This window comes from Microplitis mediator, chromosome 7, assembly GCF_029852145.1.
Source record: "Microplitis mediator isolate UGA2020A chromosome 7, iyMicMedi2.1, whole genome shotgun sequence".
Lineage (NCBI taxonomy): Eukaryota > Metazoa > Arthropoda > Insecta > Hymenoptera > Braconidae > Microplitis > Microplitis mediator.
This window is the reverse complement of record NC_079975.1, coordinates 23,072,820-23,099,298: the sequence shown is the minus strand read 5'-3', so window position 1 is coordinate 23,099,298 and position 26,479 is coordinate 23,072,820. Positions and strand designations below refer to the sequence as shown.

Here is a 26,479-nt window from a genome sequence, read left to right as displayed (position 1 = left end):
CCGGGCGGGGAAAGTTGATCAGCTTTTAAACATTTTTTGTTTTAATTTTTAATTACACAGGGTGGCCACAAAGAAATGATTTCAAAATTCCCTGATATTTCCCGGTTTTCCAGTAAAGTTTTTCACATTTTTCCCTGATTTAGAAATTTTATTCGTATCATTTAGATATTCAAAGTTTTTATTATATTTTCATTTTTAATAATTAAATTTGACAATTAAATCATAAGAGAAACCAGAAAAAATGCGAATAAAATAAATGAATATTGCCTACTTTTGATTATTCGATGGTAAAAATGTATAAGTTAAAATATTTAATAAGAAATTTTATGATTTAAATAAATTCAAAATACACTGGTTACAAAAATTAAGGGATATTCAAAAAATTTCAAATTTTTTAGTAATTTTCAACAGTTTGTAACTCGAAGGAAAATGGTCGTACAATAAAAACAAAAAGTCAAACTGTAGCTTCAAGTGTCTAGTTTTCTGATTTGGGTCTTTAAATTTTTTTATTATGCACGATTCCGAAGCAATAAAAAATCAATGATAATTTTCGAAAAAAATTTATTGAAGCTCGAAGACCGTTTTTAAGGCGAGCAAAAATTTGGTAAATTTCTTTTTTGATAGTTTTCTTAGGATTACTCGGGAACCGCACATAATAAAAAATTTTAAAGACCAGATCAGAAAACTAGACACTTGAAGCTACAATTTGCTTTTTTTGTTTTTGTCATTTGACCATTTTCCTTCGAGTTACAACCTGTTGAAAATCACTTTAAAATTTGAAATTTTTTTAATATCCCTTAATTTTGTAACTAGTGTATAATTTAAAATTTTTAAATTTTGAACTGTTACAATTTAATTCCCGGATACCTTTTGAAATTCCCTGACATTTCCATGATATTTCTCGGTTGCATTAAATTCCCTTCTAATTCCCGGTTTTCCCGGTTCGTGGCCACCCTGTCACAGTTTGTAAAATATGACGGGGCAAGTTGATCAGTTTTTAATAAAAAAAAATTTTTTTTTACGGGTGAAAACTGTAATTAAAATTAGTGACTATGAATTTTATTAAAATTCTAGTTAACTCAGTCACTCAGAGTTTCGGAGTTTGAAAAAAAAATTCTCCGCGAACGGAGTAAATACGGAGTCATTTTGAAATGAATCCGGATTTTATTTAAATCCACATTGACTACAATCCGGAGTTTAAATGTTAAACTGTCCTCAGGTTAATTTTTACTTCAAGGGGATTAAATAAATACAAAATCAACCGCTCCGCATTCACTCCAGATTTAACACGCGTTCACGCCCAAATTATTTACAACGTATCATTTAATTGATGACCGAAAAAATTTAAATTAAAGGCCACAGTTTAGAAAATAAAATAAAATATCTCTCACAATTGATTCTGCATTCGATCATTAAATTCAAACAACGACCCATTTTACCTCACATGCATTTTTTTATAAAATAGTTTTCAAAATAAATATTCGGATTAAAAAATTTTTATTGACAATTTTAAATCGGCCGCATTTTTCCCGCCGGCCAATTCGTCTCATATTTTTCTACAATTCGTAACTCGGGATTTTTAAACAAAAAAAAAAAATTTTTTTGTCTAAAGTAGAGAGTCTCATTTTGCCGCGGGCTCCACTATATTGTAAAGGTTCTAAAAGGAAAAAATGTATGTCACTGTTACTATATATTACTATTATATCAATATATGGATTGTAAAAAGTTTAGAATTGGAAAATTGTTTAAAAATTTATTTGCCGCATGGCGGAATACTTTTAAAATATTTTTTGACGTGAATAACAGCATTTTTTAGCTATCGTGTCAGGTGCAGTTTCCTGTAAATACGTGGTTCCAAGCAGTGTTGAATGCCATCGTCACACGCGACAGTTAAATACGCGAGTTGATGTGTAAATTCTGCGCAGACGAAATTTGTGATATTCATGAAATAAAATTGCTTCTATTCTTTATATGAATTTTAAAATAAATAACGATGACAATGTGTTGTGAAAAATATTATAAATTTAAATAACAATAACATATATATATATTTATAACAATAAAAAGTATAATAATAATTAAATAAAATTTAGTAATTGATGGCAGAGAAAAATTCTATGAATGGGTAAAATTTTATTCACGATCTGATATTTTTTATATTGAGATTCTATGAAATTTTCACTTTTATCCGCAACTTGCATTTGAGTGATCGAAAAAAAAAATATATCATTGCCTTGACCAATTTTTATAAAATATTCAGTTGTGTTGGCATATGAAGGGTTTTTTTTTTACGGTTTCAGATTGTGAAGCGAAAAAAAAGTTGTAAAAAAACTAATGTTCAACTGAAACGCCACTTGAATAAAATAATGAAAATAATTTTCCAACATTTTTTTTACGCGAGGAAACTTTTCCCTATTAATTTAATAATAATTACAAGTTCATTTTAAAGATTTGTAATTAGTTGTGATGCGAACTGACCGTAAATTTTATGTTCAGTCAGACCATGAAAAAGACTGACAATTTATTGTCAATTGACGTCAGAAAATTTTCTGCCTGAATATTAAATGTAGAAATACTCGAAATTGTAAACAAAATGCAAGTCGTATTACGTGACATGACCGATTCGTTTATTTAAAAAAAATCAAAATCAAATTGGCGCGAATCGATGTTAAATTCAAAAAATGATCGCACACGGAAAGAAAATTATAGGAACTTTTCCTATACATTATGGGAGTTGTTCCCATACAATTATGGGTCCCCGAGCGCTATTTTACTGTGACTTGAGTTGAATAATTAGTGTGACTTGCTCGGGAAAGCAAAAAATCTATCAGGGGATGAACAAGCGGACAATTGCTTGTTGGGAACCGGAAAGAAACAAGTGGAGGAAACCCTTTACATAGGGTATGGGAAGAACTTGCACCCTGCCACTAATCCTACGCGAGCATGTTGACCAGAGCTGGGAGTCTGGTACCCCGGGGGGCCTTTCCAAGCCCACTGTGACCAGAGTCTTTTTATTTCCTGAGATGGGAGCAGTGTTTGGCCCGAGAGAGATAGGACTCGTGGTGGCTGTGGTTAGATACCACGTGTGATTAATTCACCCTATTATGGGGATGGTTCCCATAATATTATGGGAATAATTCCTATAATAGTATAGAAACCATTCCTATAAATTATGGGAAATATTCCTATAATTATAGGAACCATTCCTATAATATTATGAGTAGCATTCTCATAATTATAGAAACTGTTTCTATAATTATGGAAAGTTTTCGTATAATTATACACAGTAAAAAATATTGCGTATCTGTGTTAAAAACGGTCCGTGTTAAATTTTTTGTGTTGATTATTTTGTGTCAAATCAACACAATTCTCTGTGTTACTTAAAAATTTTTAATCGATCTACTATTCAACACTTTAAAAGTGTTACTTAGTACAAAAATCGATATTATCAACATTTATTAAGTGTTACTTTAAAATCAACACAAAAAAGTGTTGAAGCGACAGCTGAATTGTGTTAAAAAAATGTCTTTCTTCTATTCACGTGGGAAGCGCCATTAAGCATCAGTTTTGCTTGATTAGTTATTATTTTTGTGACATTGATTTTATTTATTTTCAATTAGACATAAAAAAATTAAGTTGACAAAGTTCATGATTCGTAAAGTTTAAAAAAAAAAAAAATATTTAAAAAATTGCATCTGAGGCTTTTTTACTTTTCTGCGTGCGCACATTTTTATTTTTTATTTTTTTTTCGTAATTGATTTGTTGATAAAAAAATTGAAAAATTGTTAACTGTCTGCTAACTTTAGGATCATGTTTACTATCACAAAATAGTTAAATGTTAAATAATAATTGTTGACACTTTTGATAACCTAAAAATAATTCACGGTACAAAAACAAAATGTAAAAGTTAACATTTTTTTTGTGTCGCCATTAACATTTAAAAAGTGTTGAAGTTACTTCTCATATTACTCGAATTGTGTGTTGAAATTTTAACACAAATTTTGTGTTTAAATTCAACACAAACAGTCTGTGTTGAAAAATAACACAAATATTGTGTGGACCGTTTCTAACATACAGATTGTGTTGATTTTAACAAAATATTTTTTACTGTGTAGAAACTGTTCCCATAATTTATGGTCGTAGTTCCTATAGTATAGGAAAAAATTTGATAACACTGTAAAAAATCAGGAGTAAATTTGGAGTTATTACGGATTTTATTTGAATCCGCATTAACTCCGATTCGGAGTTTTTCTATTAAAATAAACTCCTCTTCGGAGCAAATTTCGCTCCGAGGGGAGTAAATAAATAAACAGTCATCCGCTCCACATTTACTCTTAATTGCCTCCGCGTTCACCGCAAATTTTTTAGTCTAATAATTAGGTCATATATCAATTATAATATCGATATAATGCAATTTAAAGAGTTAAACATTTTTTAAAATATTATATAAATTTATTTTAATTAAATTATTATTTATATTTCATCGGATGTTAATTCTACTTTTCTTTCCCTATACATTTATATATATATTTAATTATTTATAAATGAATAATAATGAAGCAACTAATTAATTCAGTTAATTAGTGTAATGAACCAAAATAAAGATATTGATTTACTCTAGAGTACCGAGTATATTAAAACTAAATACCAGTTGTTTTAAATTATAGTTATAGGGGCGTAAAAATGAATGTTATTATTACCGAGTAATTTAAAATAAAAAAAAAAGTAATTGATTTATAAAAAAGCGTAATAAAGCAAAAATAACATAAGAGGGAATAATAATAAAAATAATAATAATACGTACCGACAACTGACAAATGCATTGAATATCCAATGGGTGGAGTTGTCGATACTTGGCACTCATAAGTTCCGGAATCACGGAGCTGGGGGTATTTGACCTCAAGTGTCCAGTCTTCAGTACGAGGAAAATGTGAGGCTACGAATCTTTGGTCGGATGTGTAGGTGTCAGTTCCTACTGTGAGAAGGTGAATATCCCTGTGCCGAACCCAGGATACCTGAAATAGTACAAGAGTAATCGAACGTACGACCATTTAACTTTTTTTTTTATTCTGTTTTTTTTCCTCCCTATTACGCTCAGAAGTTTTTTCTTTGGTTTAACTTTTTTGTTACATCAGTTAGTTAACTCTTTTCAAAGCCACGAAATGTAAACTTTTCTTTAGTCATTTAAAGCTCGTTCATTTATATTTTTTTTTTTTTTTTTTTTTTATATATATATTTTTGCTGTTTTAATGACTTATAATAATAATAGTAATGACAAAAAATAATAGGAGGATTTGTTGTTTAAATTTATAACATGTGCTGTGTAAAATAATCCCGAAATGTAACGAGTGCCGTAATTTAAATGAAATTGGATAAAGACAAACCATTAGTCACGTTCTGCCAACACGTGAAGCAAAACAGTGCAATCCAATTATTTTGTCTATACATTTTACGTAATGTTAAAAAAATATTGCTGTTGTTTTTCGTGACATGAAATTTTAAAATTTTATTGTTAAAAAATATATTTTATGGGCAGATGTATATGCGTAGACATGAATGAATATATGTATATATGTATATGAAACATTTCATTTATAAATACTGCATTCAATACTGACAAGTACATGAATATAATTATAAAGTTTGTTGCTGTATCAACATTTTTATTTTTAAATTATACCACATGCTGTAAATTTTAAGTAGCGAACACTATGAATTTTTATTACTCTTTTCTGGAATATGAATTGATTAATAAAGTTGTTTTTTTTTTTTTTTTTTTTTTTTTCATTAAATAAATATGAAGTCATACTTGCGAGAATTTCATATTTTATTATGAATATATTATGCATTATGTTATTATTATTAAAAAATATAATTTTTAAGGAGAATTTTTTTTGTAGGAGGGGGTGCAGAAAAAAAATAATTGTTGGCGGAGGTAATTTTTTTTTTATGAATTGAAACAAAAAATTTCTTGGCACGATACATTTTATCTCACCCGAAGAAAATTTTTTTTTCAATTCCCGGGGTAAAAAAAATTCGTTCCAAAAAGATAAAAAAAGTTCGACATGTGGAACTTCGAAACTGGAGACGGATTATAACTTTGAGTGGAACTTTTTTTGAATTTGTAATTTTGATGGTAAAAAAAAAATTTTTCTAGAATTTCCCATGTAAAGAAAATTCGTTCCAAAAGATTCCAAAAAAATTCCGGGTGCAGAACTTCTAAACATGAGACGGATTAGAACTTCGAATGGAACTTTTTTGGAACGTTAGTAATTTTTATGGTAAAAAAAAAGTTTTTATGAGCAAATTTAGAGTCAAAAAAGGACATTCGTGGAACTTTTTTGGAATTGTTTATGGATCTTTTTTTTTTATCTATAAAAAATTCAAAAGTAGTGATTTTTTAACTGAAACTTTTTTGGGATGTCTATATAAAATTCCAAAAAAGTTCCAAAAACGCCCTTTTTGACTCTAAATTTAATCATAAAAACTTTTTTTACCATAAAAATTACTAACATTCCAAAAAAGTTCCATTCGAAGTTCTAATCTGTCTCGTATTTTGAAGTTCCGCATGCGGAACTTTTTTGAATCTTTTTGAAACGAATTTTTTTTACACGGGTTTATATGAGCGAAATTTGAGTAAAAAAAAAATGTTTGTAAAACCCGTTTCTCAAAATATATTCTAACCTGGTTTAGAAAGATTCAAAAGCCTCAAATTTGGAACTTTTTATAAAAATTTTGTTGCTTCCGTTATTGGTTTAGAACGAGAACTTTTTCGGAACGAGGGTACAATGTAGTAAAAATACATTTTGAAATCCTTCATTTTATACTCAAACTTTTTTTTTTTTTTTACTATCAAAATCACAAAAGTTCTACTCTGTCTCAAGTTTAGAAATTTCACAGGTCGAACTTTTTAGGAATTTTTTTACACAGGTGATAATAAAAATAATTTCTTGGGGCATTAGAAAATTTTTTGGGCCAAAAAATCATTTTTTCTGTGTATCAAGATCAGCAACCTAAAGATTTTTCTAGTTAATAATAAAACCAATCAATTCCATTGTCAGGTTTGACGAGTTCTAAAAAAAACTACGATAGGAAAAAAAATTATTGAATCAATGAAAACAGGGTCGCTGTTTGATGCTAATAATAATTAGCAAATTAAGTTGGACCAGTTACAAACATTAGAAAAGAAAATTAATTATTTAATCATCATGTTAATTAATTATCAATTAATTGATTGATTGATTTATTAACAGGACCTTAATTACTTGTAACTTCGGTCGATAAATAAAAAGTGTTTTATAGTTGAACAAGACAAAAATAACTAAAAAATTTCAGTTGGTCCAAGTTATTCCGCATGATGCACTGAATAATACATTATCCCTGAATAAACACATAAATATCTTCGCTGAAGTTATAATACCACGGAAGTCAAAATTTTGAGTTATTGCATGGATAGAGAATTACACGTGCACAATTTTGACTTCCGCGGTGTTGAAACTTAAGCTACGATATGTCAAAATTAACTTTACAAATTTATTTGTCTTTTTTTTAAGTTCTTGGAATGGGCCCAACTTGCTTCAGTAAGTAATATTGTACTAATTAGTGTATTGCCTCTGATTAACAAAAAATTACTGAATGTACAAAATTATTTTTAATCAACAATAAATTATTATTATTATTATTTAAGATATAAAGAATGAGCGGGAAAACCGGACCACCCCCAAAAAAGTGAAAAATAATTTTTTTTTTATAGGAAAAAAAATTGTACACTGTAAAAAATCGGGAGTGAATCCAAATTTATTTTTACTCTACATTCACTCCACCACTCTAAGTTCCGAAGTTTAAAAAAAAAATCATTCCACATGTGGAGTGAATTGGGAGTTTTTTTTAGCGGAGTGATTTCGGAGTGACGCGGATTTTATTTCACTCCGGTGCGGAGTTTTAACATTTAAATGAATTCATATTTAACTGTTAAACAGTGTGTGTGTCCGAGTTCGCGTGTGTGTGCGTCGAGTATGTGCGTGTGTGTGCGTATCAGCTGTTCAGTAATGTAATACGTGAGTTTTTACTGCGATTTTCTTCAACGCCGCGAAAACTTTCCTTTGGAGTGAATTTTACTCCGAGCGGAGTGAATAATTAAAAACTCATTTGCTCCGCATTCACTCCGCAAATTTTTTACAGTGTATGTATTTAAACCAAACGAAAAAAATGATTTTCAATACGAGTAAATAAAGACAGAAAAAAAAATTGAAAATTCATATTTTAAAAATTTTGATTTATTTAAAAAGACACCATGAATTTTTTCGGTGGCCATTTAATAATTAATTCAAATACTAAAATTCCTGAGAATTATTTTGAAAACAAAAATTTTTTTTTAATTTAAAAAAAAAATTTGGGTCACCCAAAATTTTGAAAAAATTAAATTAAGCCATAAGTTAACAATTTTCGGATTTTTTTTTACCAAATAAATTACAAAAAAAAAAAAACTAAAAAAATGCACATGTAGAAAATTAAAAAATCTGTAAGTGCAATTTTTCAAATATTTTTTTTTTATAATTTTTCGTTTTGAAAAAATTCCCAAACTAGACGTCGGCCAACTTCAGTATCATAAAAATTAAAAAAAAATTGTTTAAAATTTTCGGATGACCGTTTTGCCCGCGCTCTATATTTTTAAGCTGACGTTTTTACTAAATTTAAAAAAATTCAAATTTCCTTCGATCGTTATAATTAAAATTTCCATATAATTTACACTTTCGTCAGACAAATTTAATCTCATAAGTTGATCTCTACAATATACTGAATATTTAAAAAAATCCTTGTAATTTCAGAAGTGCATATATAAATATAACTTACTTATAAATACAAAGTTTTATTAAAAATACAAAATTTAGTGCTGCGATATTTTTTTATTATACATTAAATAAAAGGTTAATGCTATTTTAATTCGACAGCTTTATATATTTTGTTTATAATTTCATAAAATTTTCCGAGCAAGTAACTTATGTATGCACAACTTCCTACATTTATATTTAACCTAAAGACTGAAGTTTGCAGTTCACATCCCGTTAAAAAAAAAAAAATAAAAAACAGTAAAATAAAAATGTCTAAAAATAAAATAAAATAAGAACGGGGTAACAAAAATTCAAAGACTAAAATAAGAAACTAGAAGATCAATACACTAAACTATTGGTAATATATAACTTTGTCGTTTGCCCGGTTCGCAATCTAAATTTCAAGGGAAATCGTCGATTCGACGAATTGATCGTCCCACTATTTTTTGCTGTCCTCAATAAAAAACAAAAAAAAAGTTATAAAAAAACAAAACCGTCATAAATCATTATAACTTTTGATTTAATCTCGGAATTCTAGTTAAACTTTCCACAATTATATTGAATAATAATTCTCTTAAATCCTTGAAGTAGAAAAATTCTAAAAGAATAATTTATTGTTCCACAAATTTCAACATTTCTTTTTATTGCATTAAATAAAAGAAAAATAATAGACGGTAATTAAAAAAAAAAATAATAAAAAAAAAGTAATTTCAATTTGAATTTAAAATCTTAACTTTATTACCCCACGGACAATAAAAATGAAATGTATTAAAAGTGATATAAATCAAATTTTATTTCAAGCCTTTATTATTTTATTTTATTTCATTAAAATTATATAGACTATTTTATTAAATTGGTATAATTAATATAATTAATAATTATTTTAATTATTACAACAATATTTTATCGTAAAGAAGTTTCTTGTTACTTTGCAATATGAAACTTTGATATTTTATGAAAACCATAATTATCCACTGGTTCATTAAAAGCGCAGTACAAACTTTACTTTATAAATATATATATATATATTATTCAGTATATATAATATTAAGTACTGGCAGATGATCAATTTCAAATTATTTAATCTAGTCTTTTAATAAAATTCATATTTCACGTAAAATGTTGAGGAAAAATAAAAAAAAAAATTTACGAGAATAAATTAGAGGGATGAAAAATTTAATAAACTCACTGTGCGATCCCCTAAGTTTCTCACGCGACACCTGAGTATCGCTGATTTTCCGACAAGTGCAGTGACATTATGAGACGCTGCCACATCAAAGTACGGTCCACGATCAAGAGGATCAAGATCGAGCTCAAGATCTCTGTTGTCATCAGCATGATTATTATCGATGCACCTTCCGGGAGCTTTGGAAAAATAAAAATATAAGTTAATAGATATTTTAAACTGAAAGCTCTTTCATAAAAAAAAAAAATTTGTGGTGCAAGAGATCTATCGCATTATGAATTGCAGACTAAAATTTTTTTTGCTCCAAGATAATTTTTGTCTCCCATTTAAAATGCGAAAATTTTCTTGAGACGAACATAAATTTTTTTCGTGTTGAAATTCTTTTTTTTTGTACACGGAAAAAAAAAATTTGGGCTTAAAAAATTTTCTTTGCCCAGTAAAATTTTTTGCGATGGAGAAGAAAAACTTAAATTTTGTTACACGGAGAAATTATTGTTGTTTGAAATGCTATGACGTCATAGTAAAACCGGACCACGTTGGCCATCTGACGGAAAATGAAATAAACACATGGGAAAATTATTATGCTAATTTTTATTATGCTGTCGAGCGAACTTTAAACAGGGAATTGAGTTGTCGAAAAATTATTATGCTGCACTATAATTATTATTATGAGCCTCTTAAAATTTTTTATTTTCTACTATAATTCCTAATATAGACTAATGATATTTATTACAATTTACCAATAAGTCTTAAGTGTCTAATATTTTTTGTAGTGTAGCATAATCCACTTCCTGTTTCAAGTTTCGTCGACAGCATAATAGAAATTCGTAGATGTCTGAAACATATTTTTCTCCGTGTACAATAATTCGGGACATAGGGTAGAGGTACCGTTTTTGGCCACTGTAGGACCAGTTTTGGACACTTGAAAAATTTTAATAAAATAATTTTTAAAAGACCAAGGACAAAATTTATTTACCTCTACCCTAATCCTTGTGAATTTTACTGTGACCATAGTAATTTTTTCATGTGTTTATTCCAATATTCGTCGGCCAATACGGTTCGGCTTTACTATGACGTCATAGCAGTTAAAAACCAGAACAATTTCTCTGTGTAGTTCAAGAAAAAATTTTTTTCGTTCATGAAAATTTTGCTTTTTTTCTGAAGTGCAAAAAATATTATTAGGCCAAGGGTAGAAGTGCCATTTGTGGCGACTGCTCCATTTTTGGACATTCAATGCTTTATTTTAATTAATGAAAAAGTACAAAATAAAGTTTCCATTGTAAGTGTGATAAAAGTATACACAAAAAAATTCCTTTCAGAAACTGTATTTTCTCTACAAGAAATTGTGCCATTGAAAATTTTCAATCTCATACATTTTCAGTGGAAAAATTTGAAGGTTTCACTCAAAACCATTTTCGTATACGAAAAAAATATATATCCGGATATATCTGCACATATGAGACATTTATATATATGTTGCATATATGCGACATATTCTAGATTTGCCCGGATATATATTTTTTTCGAGTAATCGAAGAAATTCAAATTTTCTCAAAAATTTCTTGTTCTTTTTCTTTTTAAAAATAATTTTAAATTTCCTTCTGTCAAAAAAATTATTTTCCAGTGACATAAAATAATTTTGCGATTCACAACTTATTTTATTTCTCAATAGTCCTCATTTAAAAAATTAATTATCTCATCCCATCTTTTAAAAATAAATTAATTTAAATTTTTCCCGCGTCAAAAAATTCTACCTCTGCCCTATTTTTTTTTCTTCCTCACATTAATTTATAACATTACTATTTTTTTTACCCTATATATTTACCGACTAAACTTTACAATTTATATTTTTATATAAAACTCATAAAAAAAAGTATATAAATTTATTGGATTAACAAAGAACAATGTAACTTACTGACGAAGAGTAGACCAAGAGTCAAAAGCACACTTTTCATTTTTTCCTCGCTGGCATTCCTCTTCAGTTTATGTTCTTTTTTACCCCAACTCCTATACCTCACTCTCCTATACGCCACTCGTTCTATCTTGCGTTAGTGTTTTTTTCCTCTCCAGTTTCCAGTCTCCACTCTTTATTTTTCTTCCCTTTTTTTTTCTTTTTTTTCTTATTATTTCCTCCAAATTCCTCCAACGTTTTGTGGCCTCAAATCGACGTACCCTCGAGACGACTTAGTACCGCCACCCTCCACCTTATCCTCATTTCTCGAATAAACTTCATTCCCTAAAATAATCTCAAGCGAATTTAAGCCCACAAATTAAACGATCAAGACCGTAAACTCAAAGACAAGAAATTTATCTAATAAAGCCGTATGATTATTTAATAAATTTTTTTAATTTCATTATCAATAATCTCCGTAATCATCATTATCATCATCATCATCATCATCATCATCACATATAACAGCAAACTTAATATTTAAAAAAATTACCATTAATAAAATCCATTGTTATTATAAACTTTTATCAAAAGAACCATAGAGTAATAAAATTAATTCCCGCTTATCAGTAGTTGAGATAAAACTTAAATGAGCCGTCAGTTTTTGACATTTTTTATTGCGACACGCACTTTAATATCCATCAACTCCTACAACAACTACCCCTTCTATTGTAGTCTAGTGTTACGTATCGTATTGTATACTCTACTATATATACATCTACACACACACACATATATATATGGCTTGTTGGCTAGTTCTCGCAAACACGGAACGTTTGTCTGACCATACGTGTTGTTTTATCACTGACAGAAAAAATAATGAGAGCGACAATAATCCCACTATTTTTTTATTTAAATTAAATGAGGTTTAATTATTTATTAATTATCATTAATAAATATATATATATATAAATATACATATTTAATGAATCATTTAATTGCGAGTACGTTGATGAATTCAGATGTTAAATTACACATTCATAAACTCACTGATGAATTTACCACTTCATACACACACTTCTGTACGCCGAAAACTTGTCTATGTTAACTCAATAAATGTCCAATCACGTTATTTATGTTAACAAACTCCATAGTAATATATTTTTACGAAACACTTGGGTGTTAATTTAATTAATTATTTGATTCAAGAAGAATGAAAATTTGAATTTTTAAATTTTCGCGGTAAATTTAAATTATTTTTGTAAAGTAAATATCTGAAGTGTATTGAGATAAAATATTGGGTCTTAAAACTGTTATTATTGAGAGAGGAAGATAAAAGGGGATGTTGGATAATTGCCAATGTTAATTGCAAGTTCGAGCGCTCGGGCGAGACTGGAGCACAAGTTGCGATGAGCCGATTCAACCCCTCCTTTGTGGAGGCTCACCCAAAGAAGTGGGGGAATTTATCAAACGAATGTAGGGTAGGTAGGTAGGGTTGATAAGGGTGAGGAGCAAGGGATGATGAAAGAGAGACGATACTGTACGCGCATGACCGAAGAAATTTAACACGCAGGCAAACGTCTATTTCATGATATCTATCAGCTTTCTGCTTTCTGCTTTTATGTCTGGAATTTAACGACAAGACAAGGGGTAGTTTTTTTTTTTACTTTTATTTTATGTACAGTATTGGATCTTTTGTAAATCTAAGAAATTTATTAAACCTGCTGAAAATAATTACTCGCCTTGATGAGTTTATTCTAGAATTTTTTATTTTCACACTGAAATTTTTTAGGAAATGATAAATAAATTTTTTTTTTAAATTTATTGGATACAATTGTGGATAATAATATTTTTTCCGACGAATTTTCTTATTGGACGACAACATTCCACAGTCAACGTTAATGAAACGACAATAATAATAACAATAGTTGTTATGATGACGATAATGATGATAGAACAATAAAAGTAAAAGACCGAGCGAAACACGAAAATAAGAAAAAATTATATATTTACGAGTTAGCTCGTGTATTTTGTTCAATATTACTTACCATGTTTTATGTACCATGTACATAGATTGCATGTTGAGTGAAAATAATTTTTAAGTATGCGTTATTATCTTCGGTAAAAAATATTAAATAACTTGAGGATTTATTGTCGGAGTAATAAAAATGAGTGATAATGCTAAGTTTCTACATTTTACTTTTTTTGTTTGTGTCTTACAAAGTTTAAAATATTGTGTAGTTGTTTAAAGCGGTCGTAGGAGATTTTTTTAAGTGACATGGAAATAATTTATACTTAAAATACACAAAGAATAATTCCAGTATCTTGTCTTACATAGTAATTTTTCTTGTGTTAATAAACAAATGGTTTTTACGCTGATATAGGAGTGGCTTTAGGTGATATAGTCAGTTTTCCGGTGTTCATATCGAGAAAATAATAGCGATGACAGAAATTTTTTTTTAATGATTGCATGGTAAAAGTTACTGTGCTTGCAGGTAGAAAAAATTACCATGGTAACAGATTTTTTTGCTGGTCAAGCACTGGCTTGATGCGACATAATCATTTTTCCTGTGTGTCTATTGAGCGAATGATAGAGATGATATAAAAAATTTTTCTGAATGATTGCATGGTAAAAGTTACTGTGCTTACAAGTAGAATAAACTACCGTGTTAACAGATTTTTTCGCTGGTCAAGCAGTGACTTGATGCGACATAATCATTTTTCCTGTGTGTCTATAGAGCGAATAATAATGATGGCATAGAAATTTTTTCTGAATGGTTGCATGGTAAAAGTTTTAGTGTTTGCATGTAGAAAAAATTACTATGACTAGTTTTTTACGCTGGTCAAGGAGTAGCTTGACGTTACATGGTCAATTTTCCTATTTTCATATAGAGAAAATAACAGTGATGGCTAAAAATTTTTTCTGAACAGTAACATGGAAAAAATTACTGTGTTTGCATGTAGAAAAAATTACCGTGTCAGGGTTTTTATGCTGATCAAGCAGTAGCTTTACATCAAATAGTCAGTTTTCCTATTTTTATATCGAGAAAATAAGCCTGATGACATAGAAATTTTTTCTGAGCAGTAACATGAAAAATTTACTGTGTTTGCATGTAGAAAAAATTACCGTGTCAGTGTTTTTATGCTGGTCAAGCAGTAGCTTGATGCTACATGGTCATTTTTTCTATTTTTGTATCGAGAAAATAACAGTGATGACTAAAAAATTTTGCTGAGCAGTTACATGGAAAAAATTACCATGTCTTGAGGAAAGCTTAACGGGAAAATTTCGCTTTTATGCTTGCATGGCAAAAATTACTATGCTAGCATAGGATTAATTTCGGTGTCATAAAAAAAATTACTATGTAATATAGAAGCAGTTTTTGTGATGATAGGAAACATTAATCATACTAACATGGGAAAAATTTCTATAGTATATTAGTGGTGTAGGAAAAATTTCTGTTACATGCTTATATAAAAAAATCCCATGTTTTTTTAAAGGAAAAATTACCGTGAAGAGAAAAATTCTTATGCAGACAGGAAATATTACACAGACATAATTTCATAGCAAAATTTATCAAAAAGTTTAGGACTGTGATGACATTCAGTCAGTATCTGATGTTTATTGTATGCATGATAAATATTTCAATGCTGGTTAGATCTGTCACAGTACGAAACTTAAAAAAATGTCTGAGTATTGACAGGAAAATTTACCAAATTTTTTCCATACATTTCTTTGTGTTAAATTAACACATTTTACTACATAGTTTATAAATTTTTGATTGATAGGAATAAAGAAAATTTTTCTTTCTCATTTTTACATTAACAGAAGATTGAAGTTGCTGTCCCTCGAGCGTTACTAAAAAATTCATGGAAAAATTTCAAGTAGAATCGGAATTTTTCACATGTTAATGTGTCTTTAATAAAAAATGATGTTGACTTATCATGTCAATACAAGAAAAGTGTTTAAATTACACTTGTAACGTCTGCTTAGTAAATGTTGAAATTCAAATTGACATTCGAAAATTGTTTGATTTTCTCGTAAAATTACAACATTTTTTTAAAATTCGAGCTTACATTCTGCGATAGAATTTATCTAATGTCAGTGTTGAAAAAAGCAGACGAATACTGTATGGACCATTCCCAACCCACAGATTGTATTGATTTTCCCACAATATTTTTTACTGTAAAAAAAGATTTATTGTCCGTAAATCAAAATATGATATTAGTTTTTTTTAAATTTTCTATCTGCAAGCTGGACCATTTGAGGCACTTGTATTAATAACTTTTGAATGTGGCAATGTATAGCTCCTGTGATTATCCATAGAAAAAACTTTAGAGCTTAAGGGTCATTGTTACTAAATGGGAGTAGATTACTTAAATCCGTTTTAGTTTGAAACTCAGGCGACTTAGAGTTAGAAAATGTCCCTTAAAAAAAAAAAAAAAAAAAAATAGTTTTACGGGATTGTTAGTATTTTTGGTACTTAGAAAATTATTTTAATTTTTATGGATTTTCTTTTTTGGATTTTTTTTCATTTGTCACTCAATGAAATCTCTTTTTATTAAAGTATTGAGTATCGTCAAGATAAATTGAGGGAAATTGCTTTATCTATTATGTGAACAATAGCCGGTAGTGCATGATAAAACTTTTGAGGGTGATAAAGATGACGTATAAGCTGAAAGAGGATTTAAAATTTACAGCGATATGATTTTAGTATTGTTCTATTAATTATAAAAAAAACCAATTTGTTGAGATCATGGAGTTCAATTCTTTGTTTATTTTAAATAAAAAAAAAAAATATAATCTGGAATTTAGTAGACAATTAACAATTTTCGGATTTTTTTTTCACTAATCAATTGCAAAAAAAAAAATGAAATAAAAATGTGCATATGTAGAAAACTAAAAAAACTATAAGTGCAATTTTTTTTTTTTATACAATATATCATTTAAAAAAAAAATGAAGAATTATTAGACGTCGGCTACTTCAGTATCATACGAAAATTTATGATCATGAAGTTAGAAGACAGGTAAAAATTTTTTTATTCTTTTTTGAACAAATCAATTAAAAAAAAAAAAAAATATGCATGTGTAGAAAATTAAAAAAACTACAAGTGCAATTTTTTGCATTATTTTTTTTTTTTTATAATTTATCATTTTAAAAAAAATCAAAAATTATTAGACCTCGGCTACTTCGTATCATATAAAAATATCGAGTAATTTTTTGGATTTTATGGATCTTTGAATACTTCGAAAAATTTGATAAGTTTTTGAATTATTTAAAAAAATCTTTACTACCCGGGAAAAACAGAATATTAAAAATTAGTAAATAATAGTCAAAAGTGGAGTCTGTTATCAATAATTAGTACTATTATGTACTTAATGCAAAGTAGTTTACTAATTTTTGTAGATTCCTAAAAACTATTATCGATTATTTCAAAAAGTAAGTAAATATTATTACTTTTAGGTATTTAAATACGTGACTTATTAGTGAAAATTAATTAATTTATGGCATACATCTATTAAAAAGTAATCATTGGTCAAATTAACAATTGCTATCTTAGATACTGATTTTTCCAGCCGAAAAATTGAAAAAGTTACAAACTTTTATTTTATAAATTCGATATCTCTGATCAATTATTAGCTTCAAATATCATTTATTCATCATTATAAATTAATTTACAATATACATAAATCGAAAAAGTGGTAAATAATAAAATGAAAAATTAGTATACTAGATACTGATTTTTTGCTCATAAAAATACCGAAAACTCTTAACTCTTATTTTATAATTTCTATCCTATTGACTAATAATTAATATAAAATGTTATTTATTCGTTATTATAAATTAATTTATTATATACATAAATCGAATAAGTGGTAAATTTTTTAAATTTTTCTATGTTTATTTGAATAGTAATAAATAACTGTAGATAGCAATTTATCGATTCTTTTTCATATTAATTTTAATATACGAAATCAAAAATTTTGCTCTTCTATGTGTATCAAATTTGAATATAAATAATAGCCATTTTGTAACATATAATGATCCTGGTTTGATATTAGTATACAAATATACTAATTTGAAGTAAAAAATAAACTTCAAACTATTCAAATTTTTAGTATCATTTTTTCCGTGTACCCATAACTTATTTTCAAAAAATTTTGTATTTGAAATTCGAACCAAACTTCAGAATCAAAATCGAATGTAAAAATTTTCAAATGCTTTGAATTATTCAAAAATTTGAATTAAAATTTTTGAGTGAAACTCGATTTGAAAATTATTCGTACCACTAATAATTTAAAAAAAAATTATTTCTAGTCATAGTTTTTTTTTTTTGTGATCGAAATTTAAAGAAAATACAAAATTTCCAGTTGAAAAAATTTGAATTGAAAATATTTTTATGAAAAACGAATATTTTCTCGTTTTCACTCTAAAGTAAAACTAATTGCAGTGAAAAAAAAAAATAATAATGAATCATCAGAAAATATTGTAGAATCTTAAAAAAATAAAAAGTTTTTTCAGATTTTTCATTCAGTTACAACGCGAGAAATGAGGGCTGGACATAAAAGAACCCGTTTACTGGGGTCGTTAGTAAAAATATGATTGCCGATGGAGGGTTAAACCAGCCATTAAACCATAAATTATTTTCTATAACGTACATTTGTTATCGATGTTTGACAAGAAAAAAAATTTTAAATTGACACAAAAATATCGTATTTATATTTTTAAAAAGTAATTAAAACTTTTTCCTGTCATACTTTTGCACAGCCGTAGCATAAAATGATAAAAAGTGTTGACTTTTTTATTTTTTTTTTATAAAATTTAAACTTTTAAACACGAGAAATATTTCTAGTTTTAACTTTTACCGCTTTTTTTTTTTTTTTTTTGAGATTCAAAATAATTTATATTAATTGCTATTGTTAGATAAGCTATAAATATCTAATGAAATTGTTTGATATCGTAAATATTAAAGTGAGTGACACCTTACTAATTATAATGCCTGTAGACTTGATAAAGGAATATCATTAGATTTAATGGTGGAAGTATGGGAATCGTATGTGTTTAATTACCGTTCTTGAACAACCACTCTCATTAAACTGACTATACATATGCTGTAATAAATCGCATGTATTGTGTCAATATGTCAACGCTGACAGATAGATATGTCAATTATTTGTCATGTTCATAGTGTGTGTTGTGGAAATCGTTTTAATTAAATATTGTTTTTACTAAAAATAAAACTTCTAGTGGCTTTAGTAATTAAATATTTTTTTTCAGACGTGACTGGGAAAATTACCAGTTACTAAACTGTAAAAAAAATTGGGAGTTAATTCGAAGTAATACGAATTTTATTTCATTTAAAAATTACGCTGTCACTCGGAGTTGCGGAGTCAAAAAAAAATGACTCCGTATATGCAGTAAATACGGAGTTTTTTTCAGAGTGATCTGGAATTTATTTAAATCCGCATTCACTCCGATTCGGGGTTTTGATATTTAAATGAACTCCGGAGTTAATTTTAATCCAAGGGGGTTAAATAAATAGACAATCATCCGCTACGCATTCACTCTAGATTGACTCCGCAAATTTTTTAATATAATTGTCCCGAGTCAAAAAGCAAATTCTAGTTTAGTCCTCAAAAGCCTCAATTCCTTTGATGTTTTGTTTGCCGTCCAGAAAGTAACTCTACTTTAGTACTCAAAATCCTCAATGAGAACTATGAGGTCTAAATGCGAATAATTTAAGACCTCAAAATCCTCAACGAATGAAAAGTTATACTTCGGACTTTGAAAAATTTTAGATCATGGTGGCCACAGATTTTTGAGATTGAAATTCCGTGACTTTTCCAGGAATTCCAGTCAAACATTCAAAAATTCCCTGACTATGTGTAGTAATATTAAATCATTGGAAATATTTATTTAATTTAAAATAAAATAGTATGAGTCAGTTTAATCAATAATTAATCATTGTCGTTAAGTGAAACTTTTTTTTATTATTTGTCAATGTTCATTGTTTTTTTTTTTATTTATTAAATGAATAATTTTTTATTTTTTATTTGAAATCCATGTTTTTATATAACTTACTCTATAATAAAATATAAATAAATTTTTCATTTTCACTAGAATAAATTTCATAAATAAGAATATTTCATAGAATATTAATAAAGTATTAATGAAGTACGCGAATAATAAATATAGTGAAACTAATTAGTTCATTACTTATGTATACATTTAATGTTTTTAGTTTTTTAACTTGTCAATATGGATGTTAATAGCTTGAAGATCCTGGCGATTGGTTTCTACTAAGACTTTTTTTTTCTAACAGCCTTGATAATTCTAACTGCTTCATTTTTTCGCTATTGGAATCAATTTCTACTAATTTTTTTTCAAGATGGTTTTACAACCGCATTCGCGCCGCGTCACTTTTTGAACAGTTTTGACAGAAAACTAAATTTGTCGGATTTTTTCAGTCAAAAGAAAGAAAGTTAAAATTTTTCCATCTTTGTGACGAAATTCCCTGACATTTCCCTGACTTTTCTAGTATATTTATAATTCCCTGACATTTACAGGTTTTCCAGAAATGTGGCTACCATGTTAGATAGAAAAGGGAGGGGAGAGAATACGTCGAATGAGACTTTTGAGGTTCAAATGTCGATAAAATTATTCCTGTATGTTTTGAGTATTTTGAGGCTCTAATCCAGATTATGTTATTCCAGTTTAGCCGGTATGAAAATAACATATATGGTCAAAATATATGTAAAAATATATGATAAATATCAGAAATTATATGTGGCCAATTTAACTATATTTTCTGATATATTTTTTTTTATATTAAAAAATATAATATTCATCATATACGAGTCCGTATATGTTTAGCATATATAATATATATATGTCAATCATATACAAAAAATATATTTTCATCATATATGAAAATATATATTCTTGTCATATACAAAAACTATATTTTTATCATACATAAAAATATATATTTCTATCATATACGAAAAATATAGTCTGATCATATATAAAAACATATATTTATATTGTGTATGGAAAAAAAAGTTTCTTATTCGTATGACCAACTCCAATTAAATCAGATCTAAATTTTAATATACTCTTTAAATTGCAGTTAAAATTTTCAAAATTAGTTAATTTGTGAGAATATATATATACCCATATACATATACATACACCGAATAAAATATATGCTTAAATATAACAAAGAAAATATATGGTGCCATATATAATATAAATTATATGCTACCATATATTTCATTTCATATAAAAATTATATATTTTTTGAATATAAAAGGAAATATATCAATACAATATATTATAAGGTAAATGTAAATGTATATATAGCTTAATATAAAAAACATATAAGTTACATATATGGAATACATATATTTACCACTATATATAATTTTATATTAAATCGGCCAAAATCTCTATATGATTTTTTATAACATACAATATAATATATCATATATTTTTTTGTTGCAAACATATATGATTTTATATATTTTAACCATATATTGTTTTTTCATACGGGAGTCCTCAAAGTGGTAAAAAGGGTCGTAACTTCTACTCTGAGGACTAAACTAAGATAACTTTCTATACTTTTGTCAATCTTAAAATTCTAAATTGATCCTCAAAAAACCTCATTGAGATCTTTGAGACTTAAATCCGAATTTGTTTTTCGACTCGGGGTTATATTTATTATATTATCGGTTATCGATTTTTCACGAGGAATTAAATATTAAACGATAAAAAAAAAGAAATAAATAAATAATTAAAATATAGTGAAATTGATTAAATTGTTCGTTTGGTGATCTGATCGTTCTGTAAAGAATAAATGAATTTTTGAAAGTGCTTCGGTATCCGATGATAGTGAAGCCGAAGCCATCAATTATAACATCCAAATTGAGGAAAGTTTATTACTATTGGAAAACGGATAATTGGGATACCGCCGGCATTGAAAACTTAAAATATATCGTTCGAAAGTTAACTTAAACTTTATCTACACTTGATGATAATATCATTGTGTACTAAAGTTCTTAAATGACTGCTTAATAATATATTATTACATTTTTAAATTAATTAAATTATATAGGGTGACTAAGCCAGTAAATGAACGCTTAATTAGCGAATGAACGGTCGTATTTTTAAATCTTTTGCCATAAAAGAATTTCACAAAATCAGAGTTTAAGTTATAGAAGTAATTAATCAAAGAGCAATAAAGTATTTCCTTCGTGTAATGGTAATTAGAAACTAAATGATGTAAGTTGAATTTAAATACTGTTCATTTACTGGCCGTATTCATTCACTGGAGAGATAACTCTATTGAATGAGTCAGGAATGTGTCTGGAAAATGTCTCGAAAATGTCAGAAAAGTGTCTACGTGTGCCCTCATCTGCTTTTATCCTTCGTGATGACTCAAGTTTTGTTTCATACTTGAAATGAGTACATTTACTAAAGATATTCAATTTTTATTTTGATCCCGGTGGTCGATCATACGGTGAAAAAAAAATAACAGAATAATTCCACGTTATTTGGTAGGAAACGGTATCATGCATGGGAACATTTAATGTCGAAAATTACTAGTTTACTCTCATACGGACACTAGTTTTTTTATAAAATTAGCTGATCCGGGTTTATTCACCTACACCCCTGAGTAAGTCAATAAAATTGATGATTGTATTACGAGTACGGTTCTAAGTTAAAACATTCTTAGCAAAAGTATTTCGGCCGCAAATTATACTGTAATGAATGTGAAACTGATCTTTTAAAGTATCTGAATAACTAGAAAACAAATGCCTTCTTCTCTTCACGGAAAAAAATGAACTATATAAATTGAGAATGACAAGTAATATAATGACAAAGTGATCAGTAAATACCATCATTCTAAATAGTAATTTTGTCATTTATGATTAACACGTGAATAATTACGGGATAAGTATGAAAATTTATTGTGTACTTAAGAAAAATTACTATTTGAACTTTAAAAATCGTAACTGATACTTAGAAAATAGACGACACGTATTATAAAATTTACTATTTGAATGTTAAAATTCCCCATATTGAGGGTGGGGCAAAACGGCTCCCCTGAAATTTTAATCAAAAAAAAAATTTTTTTTTTTTCGCCTAATTACTATAAATCCGATATGTTTGCGCATTTTTACCCCTACACATGACATTTGGGGTAAGATGGACAAGCCCAAAATTTTGAAAAAGTGATTTTTTCATATTTTTGTCGTCAAATTTAAAAAAAATTATTATAATTCCACATTTCTAGCCCTACGCATAACACCTGGGGCAAAATGGACCAGCCGAAATTTCCGAAAATATTATTTTTTCATATTTTTCGGCCGTTTCTCTATGTAAGAGGCAAATTTAGTCACTAAAAATTTATAAAAATAAAATTTTTTTTTTAGTTGATAAATTTTTTAAATAAAGTAAAACTATAGAATTGTTTTTTTTTTTTTTTTATTAAATGACAATTAGTAATTACGGTAATCGAGAGTAAACGATTTATTACACCTTAAAAATTTTTTTTTTTTTAGAATTTTGGCGAAATGTCCATAAATTTGCTCGAAATAGGACAAAAGTAAAGGGAAATTATGGTTGAAAGCCACAAAAAGTAATAATTGACTTCGAGGGGCCGCTCTGCCCCACCCTCCCCTGCTTCATTATATTTTAAGGCTAACCCTGGTAAAAATTTTTCGGACTTCTGTCTTAAAAACTTAGTTCTAGAGTTCAAAAGACTTTTTCGGACAAAAGTCCGAAAAATGTTCACCAGGGAATGTCTTGAAATAAATATTTATGATACATTTCGATAATTAGATACAATATTTTTGATTCTATTTAAAATCTCCCTTAGCTAGACCTTATTACCCGCCGGTACCTTATGCTATTGTTCTCAAATATTTAATTTGATGAGTGATCAAAAATTTCAGCAGTTTGTTCAGTTTAATAAAAGTGACATTTTTTATTCTCTAGGTAACAAAATTTTTTTATCTCAAGTAACGAAAATTTCGTAATTTGAACGAAATATTATTATTATTATTTTTGGTCCGTTTTGTAATCTCGAACACTTATACTCACCCTCATACTCTGATCGGAGTTATTTTACTCTTTATGTACACCGTATTAACACTACTAAGTAGCACCACTTCGCCGGTGTTAGCCAGCAGGTATACATATACATATAGATATGCATGTATATGGGTGTGTATGTAATTTGTGTACATAAAGATGAAATTAGCTGATCAATTTTAGTAAATTATGGACCCTATTTTCAACATATGCATAGAAGCTAATCCTGCGTATGTGTGTAGAGACCATTCCTATATATTATGGGAATATTTTCCATAATTATGTTAATATTACCAATAATATGTAGGCTTCATTTCTATATATGTCCAGAGGAATGATTTCTACATTAATATGTAATTATCTGATTAATTTAATTATTGCATTGAAACAATGATTATAATTTTCTCTCTGTAAGGACAAAAAAAAAGTTGTGCAAGAGCTAGAGTACATGGCTTATCAAAAAAGAAACGGTAAAAAATTTGAGCGGTTTTTACTGTTTTTGAGTGCAAAACTATCCTTAAAATACTAAAAATGATTTTTCCTTTTTATCCTTCAAATGAAAAATGAATTTTCATTTTATTCAAAATTTTTGATCAGAGAACTACAGATTCATATAATTATATATTTTGATATTTATCAAGTATAACATAGTTATCTAATATAGTTAACTAATTTTGATCAAAATTTGACCCAATTAGCTTATGGTAACTATAACAGTCATACAATGATTAATTATTCAATAATCATAATTATAATCCCAAGCCCAAAAACAGACTTCAATATTCTAATCATTCTGTCATTCAAAAAAGTGAAGATAAATGTTTGAATCATCTAAATTAGTTTATTATTTAAATAGTAGGGGAGGGTGGGGCAGAGCGGCCCCCCTGAAATTTTGACCAAAAAAAAAATTTTTTTTTTTTCGACTAATTACTATAAATCCGATATGTTTGCGCATTTTTACCCCTACGCATGACATTCGAGGCAAAATGGACAAGCCTAAAATTTTGAAAAAGTGATTTTTTCATATTTTTATCGTCAAATTAAAAAAAAATTGTTATAATTCCACATTTCTAGCCCTACGCATAACACCTGGGGCAAAATGGACCAGCCGAAACTTCCAAAAAAATGTTTTTTTCATATTTTTCGGCCGTTTCTCTATGTATGAGGCAAATTTGGTCACTAAAAATTTATAAAAATTAAATTTTTTTTTTTAGTTCATAAATTTTTGAAATAAAGTAAAATTATAAAATTGATTTTTTTTTTTTATTAAATAACAATTAGTAATTAAGGTAATCGAGAGTGAACGATTTTTTACGCTTTAAAAAATTTTTTTCGAGTAATATAAAACCAAAAATAGTTGTCAAGAGAAAGAAATACATTCTTAATGATGAAAACAATTTAAAAAAAAAAAAAAACGAAAAATGCACAGAAGAAAACAATTGACTTAATACTACAAATTAACATTTTTTAATGCGAAATACGTTCAGAAAAAACGGATTACGAACTATTCCTGGCCATTTTTCGTTTTAGCATATTTTAATAATATTAAGACATTTATTGATTTCACTCTTGAATTTTCAAAAGTTTAAAAAATGTTCAAAAAAAGTTCGTCGTTGTGTCACGTTTTGAAGTTTAGAATAGTCAACACTTTTTTGACCTTTTCTTAATAATTTTTTTTACACGGGCAGTAAATAAAAAGTGTATTCTTTTACCCAGTTATGTTTTTGAAATAAATAATGATCAAATTTAGATATCATAATTATATGATACCTAATTTTTCATAAAATACGTAATTTTTTTAATGAAAATTGTATCCTTTCTATTACCTACTGTGATTATTATTGAAGTTTCAGACCCCCTTGTTTCGTGTTTACAAATTGAATGGCCAATAATTTTGACAATTAAAATGTTAAGACTAAAGCAGTTACTGTAAATAAATGGTATAGTAGTAAAGAAAGTGTTGAAGAATCAAAGGAATTCTGGTAGCAATAAAAGTCGAACAAACACTACTTGTTCTAATTTACGAGGTTTCATTTCTTTTATTGAGCCTTTATCAAGTTCTCAACGGGATAATGAATTCTGGTCAATTTTTAGCGATAAATATACTTGCTATATATAAACTACACCTGTAGTGGTATTTATGTATGGTTTGGAATTTTAACCGCTGCCATAATTTATATATAACACGTATATTTATCATTTGAAATTGACGTAGGCATTTATTGTTATTCTCTTGGGAGCTCGATAAAGTCTCAATAAAAGAGACGAAACATCGCAAATCATCGATTATAGCCTTTGTTTTAATTTTATTACTTTTCAAATTCTATTACCCGATGAAAAAAAATTTTTTACAATTGTATAAAATTATATACAAAAAATGGCCCGATCCAATTGTATACAACTGTATAGAAATTGTATACAATTCTATACAAGTCTATATAATTATATACAATTTTATACAAATTATATACGCCCT

At 27.6% G+C, this 26,479-nt stretch overlaps 1 protein-coding gene across 1 annotated transcript in view; it reads right to left on the bottom strand.

Annotated features, from left to right (window-relative positions):
* Window positions 1–13,284, bottom strand: part of LOC130672513 (lachesin-like) — a 31,168-nt gene extending 17,884 nt beyond the window's left edge. Inside the window, exons 1-3 of the mRNA XM_057477155.1 lie at window positions 11,933–13,284; window positions 10,021–10,196; window positions 4,805–5,015 (exon numbers count right to left, since the gene is read on the bottom strand). Of these exons, the coding sequence (XP_057333138.1) occupies window positions 4,805–5,015; window positions 10,021–10,196; window positions 11,933–11,972 (427 nt within the window). The 5' untranslated portion in view covers window positions 11,973–13,284. The remainder of the gene's footprint in view (window positions 1–4,804; window positions 5,016–10,020; window positions 10,197–11,932) is intronic.
* Window positions 13,285–26,479: the final 13,195 nt, after the last annotated feature.